Below are 13,321 nucleotides of genomic sequence, written 5' to 3'. Positions count from 1 at the left end.
ACGGCATGGAGCCAGACGGGCCGGGGGCTGGGCTGTTGCTCTGGAGCTGTCAGGGGTAATGGAAGCCAGTTGCTTGGCGGTAGAGGGGGGCCAGGGCTCAGGGGAGGCCTATGCTTCCCTGAGCCAAAGAAAACTCTACAGGAGCTGGTATGGGACTGGAACATCTGGGACAGGGGAACAACTTGCCTCCTGTATATACAGTGAGCTGGGGTTGTACTATCCCAAAGTGCCTTCCCCAGCCTAAGACTATCAGCAGTTTGTGTCCTTTGTATTCTCCTTTCACCCACTACTTCCGCCAATGATTCCTAAATTCAGTACCTGCCTTTGGTAGTTTGTAGTTTCCCTGACCTCCCTCCCCCTTTCCCTGAATCCCCCATCTACTCTTTCCCCAAAGTTTCATATGTAGAATCCCAGGCCTCCCCTCCACATAACATCGGTGAAACCCCTGATATGCTCTCCCTATGCACATCTCTGTGAGCAGGTTGTTCCCAGCTCTTCTCTGGAAGAATGAGGGTCTAGGTCTTAAATAATTACACATCATTATGCTTCCTGTCTCCTGGAAATTTGGAGCAGATTGAAGTCCAACCAGACACTTAGATCTACTGTTGAATCAAAAGTAGAGCTTCCTTTTTAAAATAAGCTGTACCTCTAAGCTAACCCTGGAAGGTAAACTTCCTATACCGTACATGGAATGAGAGAGGACTTTGAGAAGTGCATCAGATTTCCCAGACTGTCCTAAAACCAACACAGGTGCATAGTATCCTAAACAATCACAGTGAATCATAAACAATCACAATTGAAGGGAGCCTTCAGGATCATTTTATAAAGAAGAAAACAGGCCCAGAAAGTAATTTGACCTAGGTTCTGCAACTGGTTAGAGATAGTTCTCCTACCTCCTTTCTATATTCCTGGTTGGACTATGGACTCAATAGGTTGTCCCAGGGTCAGGGACAAAAGAGAAAGGATTTATTTTTGAATTACCCAGAAATGTCCTTCACCTCCCAGAACTTCCTGTGCTTAGGTCAGTGAGTCTTCATCAGCATTAAGTGGGGTCATTTGGCCTAATGCCTGGAAGAACCAAAATGAAAACGTTCTCCAAACTGAACTAGACTCAGCTAAGAGCTGACAAAGTTTGAAAAAAGCTTGGTGGAAAAGTATGTGGGGGGGATTAGAGTTGGGAGACAATGGGGAACACTTATGGAGTTTAATCTCTGATTCAAGGAAAGGACTTGAGACCAGGATTAGGCTCAGGTATAAGAAAGCAACAAGACCTGGGAAAAGGGGACTATGTCCAGAGAGGCCAGTTCTTAAAGTATGATATGTGAAGGAAGAGTTAGGTGGGAAAAGTGTGTGCTTTGGGGGAGCAGTGGACTTTGGCTCAAGACTCCCCCCAAGGTGGAATTCCCATCTGGATTGTCAGGATGCAAGGATTCCCTTTCATCCTCCTAGTATTCAGTCCTGTGACAGAGGGTATTATATATAATATATTTATTGCTGATGTCTCCACCTGGCCTGGCCCTGGGAATCTGAGTTTATTGCTCAGTGAATGATGGTTGCATGAATGAGTTAGTTGCCTAGTATGGCTAAGACTTCCCATTAGCACTAGATCCTTGGAAATCCCCATCTTAGAGAAGTTGTAAAATAGATCTTGTCCTACTATTCCAGGGATTTTTTTGGCATTCTTGCCAATTGCTTTGGGAATTTGTGGCTGCCAGCACTGTCATCACAAGCCACTGCTCCATCACCACCACCACTGCATTCTTTCTAACCTTGGTTTCCATTGCAGCATGCTTGCCCATCCTCAGACTGAAAATGAGAACTGTAGTCCCCAATGAACCGAGGGCCACCAGTTTACTTGAAATCTCACAAACATTCATGTTCATGTCAGTTCCCAAGTCTTGGCTCTTAATTATAAAATTAAACAAGCCCAATACGGTGGCACACACCTATAATCCCAGTGGCTTAGGAGGCTGAGGCAGGAGGAATGCAAGTTTGAAACTAGTCTCAGCAATTTAGTGAGGCCCTAAGCAACTTAGTGAGACTCTGTCTCAAAATAAAAAATAAAATTGCCTGGGGCTGTGGCTCTGGGTTCAACCCCTGATACACACACACACACAAAAAAAAAAAAAAAAAAAAAAAAACCTAAACAAAATACAAAATGCAACCTAATGCAATTGTATTTCAAAGCCAACATTTTTACTTGACACACTTAAACTGTACAATTTTTGGGGGGAGGGGTGGAGGTACGGGGGATTGAACTCAGGGGCACTAAACCACTGAGCCACATCCCCAAGCCCTATTTTGTATTTTATTTAGAGATGGGGTTCACTGAGTTGCTTAGTGCTTCACTTTTGCTGAGGCTGGCTTTGAACTCACTATACTCCTGCCTTAGCCTACTGAGGTTGCTGGGATTACAGGTATGCGCCAATGCACACAGCTGTACAATGTATTTTTTTATTAGTATTTATTTTTTAGTTGTAGTTGAACATAATACCTTTATTTTATTTATTTTCTTTTATGTTGTGCTGAGGATCAAACCCAGGGCCTCTCACGTGCTAGGCGAGTGTTCCTTTGCTGTGCTACAACCTCAGCCCCTATACAATGTATTTTTTAACTCCAGGGGGCAGGAGAAGGAATGAGTGACAACTGGACAGTGACAAGATATCAGGATGATTTCTAAGGTTTCCAGAAGCCCCCTGAAGAAGAGAAGAATGGGGAGAACAACAACAACAAAAAAAAACTATAGTGACAGGGCAATCTGGAGGGGAAGTGGGCTGGCTTCCTGCCAGAGCCAGAGCCAAGGCCTGAAACTAATGAAGAGACTAGGGACAAAGCTACAACCTTCCTCTGAAGATGCTTTGAAATCAGGATCTCCTGTGAACATTTCCTTTAAGTCACCCTGTTTATTACTCTCCAGACCTCTAAGGAGCTGCCACAAATTTCCATTTATATTGGTTCCAGGATTTATTTTCACCACCCTGACTTTGCACTAACACTTCTTTCAGCCATCAAGGTTATATTTTAGACCAGAAGTCATTAGAGGTAGAGACAGATCACCCAAAGTCACACTGAAGATCTAGCGGCATCCATTCTCATGGCTTTCAATTGCCCTTCAAATCATTCCCAAAAATCTATGTCTACATTTCTTTCTTTTTTGTGTGTGTGTGTGTGTGTGTGTATGTGTGTGCGTGTGTTGCTAGGGATTGAACCCAGGGCTTTATGCATGCAAGGCAAGCACTCTACCAACTGAGCTATATCCCCAGCCCTCTTTTTTTCTTTTATGTACCAGGTATTAAAACCAGGGGTGCTTAAACACTGAGCTACATCCAGCCCTTTTTATTTTTTTTATTTTGAGACAGTGTCTTACTAAGTTACATAGGGCCTCACTAAGTTGCTGAGGCTGGTCTTGAACTTGTGATCCTCTTGCCTCAGTCTCCTGAGTCAATAGAATGACAGGCATGCACCACTGCACCCAGCTGCACCCTCCCTATTGTGACTTAAACTCTGGAATCTTCTCTGATGTCTTCTTTCATCTGTTCTCTCATTACCAAGGCAGGCATCAAGTAGTCACCACCTTCCATTCCCCCCGCCCCCCATGGTTACTGTCTCCACCAGAGCCTACCTGCATCACTTTGCAATGTGAATTTTGGAAGGGGCCTTAGACAACAGACTCCTAATGGTGTCATGGGATTTGCTTAGTTATATCACTGGTTGGATGAGTGGGAATAGATTCCTGTGCCCTGACACCCTGGCTCTCACTGACATCTTTCTGTGCATGAGTATACTCCTCTACTCAAAACCTTGCAACCCAACCCCTTACCCAGCCATCTGAGCCTTCCCTTTTTCCCTAATTTGCACAGTCTATCTCCTGGGCTTTCATCCTGCTCCTCCCTGACACAGATAAGACCTAACATTTACTGAGCATTTACCATGTCCCAGGCACTGTTCTAAAATGCTTTACATGCATTAACTTCCTTAATCACAAACCTAGGATGGAGGGTACTATTATTATTCCTATGTTACAGAGGAGGCAGCTGAGGCAGACCACTGTCCCCGAGTCTGAAATCTCTGTCGTCCCCCTTGCTTCTGTTCACTCCATCCCCACTCTGCCCAGCACTGTTCACATTCTGACTTTTCCAGCATTTCCAGCAGCTCTCCTCTGTCCATCCCCAGCAGCCAGCTGTGTCTCCCCCTCCTCTAGCCAGAACACACATCATCCCTTTGTCCTGATGATGGTCTGGTCTGTCTTGCTTTGTGGTGGTTCTGTTTGGGGGCTGTGTCTCATTTCCCAACAGTCTGAATTGCTCCTTAGTTGACAGTGACTAACCCTCAGATGTGCCTTTGCTGTCTAGGTACCTCCTTGGTGCCTGGCCCACAGATTCTCCTGTCTCCTAACTTCTTCTCTCTCCCACCCAGAACACCCTGGTTCAAGCACAGTGTTGTGGACCAGTGGGGTGCAGGGGTGGGGTGGCCAGGCTGACCGAACAGATATCTCACCAGGATCTTTCAAGATAAGATAAGACCTAACAAGATAAGACTTTGGGGTCTTTGAGGGCTGCAGGAAAAAACTTGCCTCCAGGCTGTGGAGTGGCTTTCTCTGGCTATACAGATAGGTCCCACTTACTACCACCACTTCCACCTACCTCCAGGTAGGGCCTGACATTCATCAAAACAAACCTGAGGCCTGTATTCATTTGATGCTTTAAGGAGATTCTGTCTTCTCTTTCCCACATCCCCTTCCTTACTAAAGTAGACTGCTCTCAATTTCCAGATTTCCTTCTTCCTCTTCTGTCTTCCCAGGATTTTATACCTGCCTCAGTGGATTGTTTTTTTTTTTTTTTTTTCTCCCTGGCCACTTCAGTCACTGACCTGGGTATATAGAGTTTAATTTACCTGTGTTAACTTGGGGCATTATCTGCCTGTGTTACTTTGGGCAGGTAACTTTCCTGTTCTGGACTTCAGTGTTCATGTCTCTAAAAGGAGGCAACTGGGCAGATGGTCAGTGAGGCCTTGCTGGGCCTGCTGGTTCATTCTTCCCTGTATAGTCCTGCTCTTCTGCTTTCCCCTCTGGGCTTCCCCTCTCTCAGTCCTCTCCCACGGGAGGCTACCCTGGCCCAGGAGAGCTGTGGCTCTGGCTCCCACACCCTGTCTCAGTCACCAGCCTTGGGCCTCCTCTCCAGCTTTGGCCCCAGCTCCATGTGGCCTGTCTGAGAGGCTGGCCCCAAGCCCGGCGGCAACTCCACATTTCTCTGTTTTTCCTTTTTTTTTTCCCCCTCTCTTTCCCGGAGTTAACAAGAAGCAGATGTGGCGCAGGATGGTTGGAGAGGTGGGGGGAGGAAGGGGGAGGCTAGACCGCCAGTCAGACAGGGGGGAAGGGAGGGGAGTGAGCAGGGAGGGAGGAGGCTGGCCCGCCCCACAGTCACTCTTGCGCCTCTGTGCCTCTGCACAGCCACAGGGGCAAAGCCTTGTCACCCCCCACCCCCCAAGATCCGGTCATCAGGGAAAAGAACTGGGAGACCAGAAGAGGGCCAGCTGGGGTGAGGGGGCGGAGGCCCAGAAAGCAGCATCTGAGAAGAGCAGGGACCAGGCATAGGAGGCCAGGGGCCCAGAGAACAGACTCCCCTCAGAAGTGGAGAAGAGGAGAACGGAAGGAACCAAGGGAGGGACAGACGTGAGCCTGAGGAGGAAAGAGGTGGGGAAGAGGGGTCAGGCCCGGCGGGAGCCAAGGAGGAGGCTTGTGGCTGGGGGCTGCCGGCAGGAAACTGGGGACAGGACTGGCCTGGAGTGGTGTCCCCTGGAGGAGCAGCATCCCCCAGAGCCCGGCAGAAGCGCCAGTGGTCAGGCCAGGATGTGCCTCTGAGGGTCACCGCAGAACACCTCACCATGGCCCCCGGCACACTCTGGAGCTGCTACCTCTGCTGCCTGCTGACTGCTGCCACAAGGGCTGCCAGCTACCCTCCTCGAGGTTACAGCCTCTATACAGGGGGCGGCGGGGCCCTCAGCCCCGGAGGGCCCCAGGCCCAGAGTGCTCCCCGGCCTGCCAGCCGCCACAGGTAAGAATCTGGGTCCCAGCTCAGGGCTGGAGGTGGGTGGGAAGCAGGCTAAAGGTGGGTGTGCTGGCCACCCTTCTGGTACCCTCCATGCTGGGGAGAGAGTAGCCCATCCATCAGTGACCTCTCACATGCCCACGTTACTTGAGAGCCTTTTCTAGGATCTGGGTGGCCTAGGGGGGATGAGCTCCCATCTTCTCCCCACAGAAACCTGCAGTTCAGTGCCCAGGGAAACTATCCCGAGGGGCATGAGCCAGACATTTCTGCCAGCTGCCTATTGTATGCCAGTTCTGATCCTCAGCAGATCTTTTGTCCCTTTCTAGGGCTTCCTTGGCCCCATCCAGTAATCTATAATTCTGACACCACTCCTGCTCTGCTTCACTTCAGCCGGCCACAGATCAGAGGCCGGCATGAATGGGGCCAAGAGTGCAACGCTGCAAGCCCCAAGGGGGGCCGAGTTCATCAATGGCTTATTCTCTACTTAACCCTGAGCCGGACCTCGGCCTGCCCCTGTCCTCTTCCCTGAGGTGTAGTTGGAAGAGCCACATCCAGGCGATCATCTGCTGGGACCCAGCTGGCTGGCTCACGTACTGCATGACAAGCTGGGGCTTGAGACAGGGCCAGAAAGGGATATAAATGACTATGTGAATTCAGAGGTTCCCCAGGACCCCACAGCCATGAAGACTGACTTCTCTGCAGCTGTGCTTTTCCATTCTGTGCCTCTCCCCATCTTGAAAAGTCTTTATCTGCACTGGCTACACAGGAAAGTGTGTGTGTGTGTGGGGGGGGGTGCTGCCCCTGCCAAAACTCTGGCTCTCACTGGTCTCCAAGGGCCCTACATCTTTTGACCCTCCGTCAGTCCCTCTGATAGTCTCTGGGCCCTCCTCTGGGCATGTGTTTCTGGTCCTTGGGCCCAGGTAGGGTTGTGCCTACAGGAACTGGTGTGCCTATGTGGTGACCCGGACAGTGAGCTGTGTCCTTGAAGATGGAGTAGAGACCTTCGTCAAGCCAGACTATCAGCCCTGTGGCTGGGGCCAGCCCCAGTGTCCCCGAAGCATCATGTAAGCCTCCAGTGCTGAGGAATGAGCACCTGATGGGAGGTGGGCAAGGCTGAAGGTGGCTAATGGGGAGTTTATGTAAAGCCCTTAGCAAGTGGCAGGACAGAGCTTTGGTCAGAGCCATTTCGAGGAGATGCTGGGGCAATAGCTTGCCTGATGGGAACTACAAGAACATTTCCCTTACTTGCCAATACCCAGGCCCTCTCTGACACAGGTCAAGGAGGGATGCTTAAGTTTCCAGCATGGGGCAAGGGGAAGAAAAGCAAGGATTTGGCCCTTGGCCAAAAAGCTGACAGCTGTCAACTGAGCAAGGCCACATGCTGGCCAGAAAGGGGCATCCAGCCTGAGGGAAAGGGCTTGTCCACCAGCAGCTGCCCAGGGTCACTGAAAACACAGGGAGAAGAAGACAGAGGGCTTCCTCTGCTTCTTCCAGGTACCGAAGCTTCCTCCGCCCTCGCTACCGTGTGGCCTACAAGACAGTGACAGATATGGAGTGGAGGTGCTGTCAAGGGTATGCAGGAGATGATTGTGGGGAAGGTCCTGCCCCAGCATTGGGCCCTGCACCCTCCACACCACTCCCCCGGCCCCGGCCTGCCCGTCCCAACCTCTCTGGCTCCAGTGCTGGCAGCCACCTCAGTGGACTAGGAGGAGAAGGTGAGTGTGGGAGTTTCTGGCAGGAGTAATGGGAGACAATCCTGGGGGCAGGGATATGTGGCGCCAAGCTACTGACAGAAAACTCTTGTGCTCAAAGTCAGAGAAGAGAGGGGCAGAAGGCAGTTAATGAGATCCCTGAGATGATTCTGGTGTGTGTGTGTGTGTGTGTGTGTGTGTGTGTGTGTGTGATAGAGAAAGACAGAGAGAGAGAGAATGTGAGACAGACAGACACAGAGACAGAAAGACGTGCAAACCAGACAGAGAAAAAGAAGACAGAAAGAGAATGTGCTCACACACGCCCACATGTGGCCAAGATCCTTCCTAGTTGGGACCAACTGAGGGAAGAACAGGGAATTCCTTTGAGAAGCGGTCCATGGGGAAGCCAGTTGAGACTACAAGTCCTAGCATGCACTGCACCTGACTACAGGTCCCAGGCCTCTCCATGGCCTCTGGAGACTGCAGGTCCCAGAATGCAGCAGTCTTCCCGTGGTGGTGTGTGTGTGTGTTGGGCAAACCGGATGTACTGACTTTTCCTGCCAAAGAGATAGCAGTACTATAATTATGGAAACAGGAACTTCTAGCTAACTCTCTCACCATCCAGCCAGAGCCCAGAAGGCTTGCCACAGAGCTTTCCTCTTGTTTGTCCCAGATGACTGGGAAATGCCCAGTCATTGCTACAGTGTGATGTCCAAAACACCTCCCCCACAGTCCCATTTTGGGCCCTTTGACAGCCGGATGAGGGAGGACAGATAATGTCATTCTCATTTCCTAGATGAAGAAACAATTTCCAAGATGTTAAGAGACACTGAAAAAGTGGAAAGGACCTGGGCTGGTGGCCAGACAGATGATCTGGATTTGAAATTTGGCATTACCATTTATTAAACCTGTAATCTGTGGCCAGTTACCTAATATCTCTGGTCTTCTGTTTCCCAGTCTATCCAACAGGAAGAGTTCGTAGTATCTACCCAGGGGAGAAGTTGCAAGGGGATCGAGTCATATTTCAAATTTGGCCTATACATTCAGTGAATGGAATTTTCTTCTCTTCTTGCCTGAATTACCTAAAGAAGAGGCAGAGCTGGCTATGCCTCTGACCCATGCTGGAACTAGGGTGAGCAGGGCCTAGGAGATAGGCCCTAAGTTCTGACACCTCTTTGCCCTCTGCCTTCCCCTGTCTTCAGGTCCTGGAGAGTCAGAGAAGGTACAGCAGCTGGAGGAGCAGGTGCAGAGCCTGACCAAGGAGCTGCAAGGCCTTCGGGGAGTCCTGCAGGGACTGAGTGGGCGCCTGGCAGAAGATGTGCAGAGGGCTGTGGAGACAGCCTTTAATGGACGGCAGCAGCCAGCAGATGCAGCTGCCCGCCCTGGCGTGCATGAAACACTCAATGAGATCCAGCACCAGCTGCAGCTCCTGGACAACCGCGTCTCCACCCACGACCAGGAACTGGGCCACCTCAATAACCACCACAGTGGTGGCAGTGGTGGAGGCGGTAGGGCCCCAGCCCCTGTCCCAGCCCCTCCTGGCCCCAGTGAGGAGCTGCTACGACAGCTGGAGCGGCGGCTGCAAGAGTCCTGTTCTGTGTGCCTGGCTGGGCTGGATGGCTTCCGCCAGCAGCAGCAGGAAGACAGGGAGCGGCTTCGAGCACTGGAGAAGCTACTGGCCTCTGTGGAAGAGCGGCAGCGGCAGCTCACAGGGCCTGCTATGGGCCGCAGGCCCCTTCAGGAATGCTGCCCTCCAGAGCTGGGCCGACGACTGGCAGAGCTGGAGCGCAGGCTGGACGTAGTGGCCGGCTCAGTAACAGTGCTGAGTGGGCGGAGAGACACTGAGCTGGGAGGAGCTACTGGGCAAGGGGGACACCCCCCAGGATACACCAGCTTAGCCTCCCGCCTCTCTCGCTTGGAGGACCGCTTCAACTCCACCCTGGGTCCCTCAGAGGAGCAGGAGGAGGGCTGGCCTGGGGGTCCTAGGGGGCTGGGCCTCTGGCTGCCTGCTGCCCAGGGCCGGCTGGAGAGATTGGAGGGACTGCTAGCCAATGTGAGTGGGGAGTTGGGTGGGCGTCTGGATCTGCTGGAAGAGCAGGTGGCAGGGGCTGTGCAGGCATGTGGGCAGCTCTGCTCTGGGGCTCCTGGGGATCAGGACTCTCAGGTCAGTGAGATCCTCAGTGCCTTGGAGCGCAGGGTACTGGACAGTGAGAGCCAGCTGCGACTGATAGGCTCAGGTCTACACAAGGTGGGAGCAGCAGGGGAGGCCCAGCAGGCCACGCTAGAGGGACTGCAAGGGATTGTGGGCCAGCTCCAAGAGCGTGTGGATGCACAGGAGAAGACGGCTACAGAGCTCACACTGCAGCTGAATCTCACAGTGGCACAGCTGAGCCAGTTGAAGGGTCTTTTGCAGGCCCGTGGGGATGAGGGCTGTGGGGCCTGTGGCGGTGTCCAAGAAGAGCTGGGCCGTCTACGGGATGGTGTGGAGCGTTGCTCCTGCCCTCTGTTACCTCCACGGGGTCCTGGGGCTGGCCCGGGCGTTGGAGGACCAAGCCGTGGGCCTCTAGATGGTTTCAGCGTGTTCGGGGGCAGCTCTGGCTCTGCCCTACAGGCCCTGCAAGGAGAGCTCTCTGAGGTCATTCTCACCTTTAGCTCCCTCAATGACTCACTGCATGAGCTCCAGACCACTGTGGAGGGACAGGGTGCTGATCTGGCTGACCTGGGGGCCACCAAGGACAGCATCATATCTGAGATTAACAGATTGCAGCAGGAGGCCACAGAGCATGCTACAGAGAGCGAGGAGCGCTTCCGAGGCCTGGAGGAGGGACAGGCACAGGCTGGCCAGTGCCCGAGTCTGGAGGGGCGATTGGGCCGTCTTGAGGGAGTCTGTGAGCGTTTGGACACTGTGGCAGGGGGACTACAGGGCCTGCGCGAGGGCCTTTCCAGACACGTGGCTGGGCTCTGGGCTGGGCTACGGGAAACCAACAGCACCAGCCAGACACAGGCAGCCCTGCTAGAGAAGCTGCTGGGGGGTCAGGCAGGCCTGGGCAGACGGCTAGGTGCCCTCAACAGCTCCTTGCTGCTCCTAGAGGACCGTCTGCAACAGATCAGCCTGAGGGACCTCACTGGTAAGGGGCAAGAAGAGGCATGGGGAGACCCTTTCCAATCCTTTCTTTCTTCTCCCACCCCACAATAGCCCAGGCTTGATCTTCTCCCTGTTCTGTCCAGCATGAACTACAGCTCAAACCAATGTCCCAGGGGTCACAATGTGTCCAGATATGATGCAAGGTTCTAGCTGCCTGCCTTCTCTCTGGCTGCTCAGATAGGTCTGTGGGTGGAGGTGGGATGTTGCTCTGCCAGCATCCAGCATGGGCAGCAAGGGTCCCATCTCCCCATCATCCTGCAAGTCCCGCCTATTTCACCCTATCTCCCTCTCCATGGAACCATCTTTCTCATCCATTGAATGCTCCCTTTAGGGCTCTCCTTCAACTTATTTTTGTCTCCATAGGGCCTCCTGGTGAGGTTGGGCCTCCAGGGCCTCCTGGTGTACAGGGACCCCCAGGCCCTGCTGGACCTCCAGGACTTCCAGGCAAGGATGGACAAAAGGGGCCTATTGGCCCCCCAGGTATGTGGGCTGTGACCCCTGCTGGAGCTAGGGTTGCCACTCCCTGGGCAGCCCTTAGCTTGACATTAATTACACTCTGAGCTTGACAGAGAAGGAGAAGCCAGTAAGAAATAAGGGACTAATAGTAGATAGAGGAAAGTGACTAGTAGCTGGCATAGTGCCTGCATTTGAGTATGTTGGTCCCACTGCTGTACTGGAGACTAAGGCTGAGCCTACACAGACCATCTGGGTGTGTGGAAGAAAGTCTAGAGACAAGGGCTCATGGTCCAACAGTCAAACAGAATGGACCTTACCTATCTTTCTTTTTGGTATTGGAAATTGAACCCAGGGTCGCTTAACAACTGAGCCACATCCCCAGCCTTTTTAAAAAATGTTTTATTTAGAGACAGGGTCTCATTAAGTTGCTTAGGGCCTCAGGCTGGCTTTGAACTCACAATTCTCCTGAGCCCCTGGGATTACAAGTGTGTGCTACTATGCCTGGCTATTTCTCCTTTTCTTGATCCCTCTTTCTTGCTTTGAAATTCACATAGCACGCGGAATGGCAGAAGAGACACAGCAGATGTTTGCTGAGTGATTTTGTGAGAGCTGCCCTCCTTCTCACTGCTCCTTTTTCTCTTTCCACAGGTCCCCAGGGTGAACAGGGTAAGTTCCTCTCATTAGGTGACAGAGGGAGAACTGATCTCTAGTTGGAGGATGGAAGTCCTCAGGCAGCCCAGATGGAGATCCCCTAGGGAAAGGGAGCCAGCTCTGGCTGAGCATCCACTCTAACACCTGCCCTACCCCCATGCAGGAGTGGAGGGAGCACCAGCAGTGTCTGTGCCTCGGGTAGCATTTTCAGCTGCCCTGAGTTTGCCCCGGTCTGAACCAGGCACAGTCCCCTTTGACAGAGTCCTGCTCAATGATGGAGGTTACTATGACCCAGTGACAGGTAAGCCAGGGATGGGCTGAACTGAGCGTTTGGGGAAATGCAGGAGGCTGGGCAGTGATGTCTTCTCATTCTTACTCCTTGATATAATGCCAATCTTTTTACACTCTGACTTGGGGAGACCTCTACTCTAGGAATCTATGCTCTGTGAGGCCTTCCAGGCTACCGTCTTCCCTTCTGATCGCTATCCTTGTCCCTAGGTATATTCACCGCACCACTGTCGGGACGCTATTTGCTGAGCGCAGTGCTGACTGGGCACCGACACGAGAAAGTGGAGGCAGTGCTGTCCCGCTCTAACCTGGGCGTGGCCCGCATAGACTCAGGCGGCTACGAGCCTGAGGGCCTGGAGAACAAGCCGGTGGCAGAGAGCCAGCCCAGCCCGGGTGCTCTGGGCGTCTTCAGCCTCATCCTGCCGCTGCAGGCGGGGGACACAGTCTGCATCGACCTGGTCATGGGGCAGCTGGCACACTCAGAGGAGCCACTCACCATCTTCAGTGGAGCGCTGCTCTATGGCGACCAGGAGCTTGAACAGGCGTAGGGGGGACTGGCCTGACCACCAGGATGGTCTACACCCGCCACAGGGCCAGCGGGGCGTCGGGATCCTGGGGCTCCTGGCCTGGTTCGGGACACCCAGCCTTCGGCAATCCGCCGCACCTGGCCCCGCCACGATACAGGCGCACACAGCGACCTCTCCCCACGCCAGGTGCGCGCTGGCTCGGGGACTTTGTCCTCCCTTTGTCCAGACTGAGTCTGACCAATGTCCCTTCCAGAATGCCCTCCAGGACCCGGAATGCGGTGAAGGAGCCGATCCTCGCACCCTTTGCGCCCTCAACCTGCGCTCTAGGCCGAATGCCCAGCTCCTGGGCTATGCCCAGCGGGCTCGGGCCCATAGCGCCATACTAAACAATTCAGGAATAAAGACACTTGGTTTTTTCTACAAAAACATTACTGTTCTGCTCCAGTGAGTGCTCAGGGGTAGACAGGAGCACACGTGACGCGAGGAGAGGCCTATGGAGGGGACCCGGGGCCCGCT

At 53.0% G+C, this 13,321-nt stretch overlaps 1 protein-coding gene across 3 annotated transcripts; it reads left to right on the top strand.

Annotated features, from left to right (window-relative positions):
- Nucleotides 1-5,391: 5,391 nt before the first annotated feature.
- On the top strand, nt 5,392-13,231 carry Emilin1 (elastin microfibril interfacer 1). Of its 3 annotated transcripts, none has more exons than XM_005322547.5 (8): nt 5,393-6,053; nt 6,986-7,111; nt 7,542-7,762; nt 8,941-10,866; nt 11,247-11,363; nt 11,988-12,005; nt 12,154-12,291; nt 12,489-13,231. In XM_005322547.5, the coding sequence occupies exons 1-8, from the start codon at nt 5,884-5,886 to the stop codon at nt 12,824-12,826; spliced, it is 3,054 nt and encodes a 1,017-aa protein (XP_005322604.2). In that variant the 5' UTR covers nt 5,393-5,883; the 3' UTR covers nt 12,827-13,231. The 3 variants fall into 3 exon arrangements, with proteins under 3 accessions (XP_077885633.1, XP_005322604.2, XP_040127408.2); XM_040271474.2 differs by having other exon boundaries at nt 5,917-6,053; nt 6,374-7,111; XM_078029507.1 differs by lacking the exon at nt 6,986-7,111 and having other exon boundaries at nt 5,392-6,053.
- The last annotated feature ends 90 nt before the right edge of the window (nt 13,232-13,321 follow it).

Source organism: Ictidomys tridecemlineatus, chromosome 12 (assembly GCF_052094955.1).
Source record: "Ictidomys tridecemlineatus isolate mIctTri1 chromosome 12, mIctTri1.hap1, whole genome shotgun sequence".
Classification (NCBI taxonomy): Eukaryota; Metazoa; Chordata; class Mammalia; order Rodentia; family Sciuridae; genus Ictidomys; species Ictidomys tridecemlineatus.
This window is presented reverse-complemented; position numbering and strand designations above follow the sequence as displayed.

Coding starts and splice junctions, on each gene's coding strand:
- Emilin1 (XM_005322547.5), top strand. CDS start 5,884: ATGGCCCCCGGCACACTCTGGAGCTGCTACCTCTGCTGCCTGCTGACT. Junction 7,112..7,541: donor CAGTGTCCCCGAAGCATCAT/GTAAGCCTCCAG, acceptor TGCTTCTTCCAG/GTACCGAAGCTTCCTCCGCC. Junction 12,292..12,488: donor TTACTATGACCCAGTGACAG/GTAAGCCAGGGA, acceptor CCTTGTCCCTAG/GTATATTCACCGCACCACTG.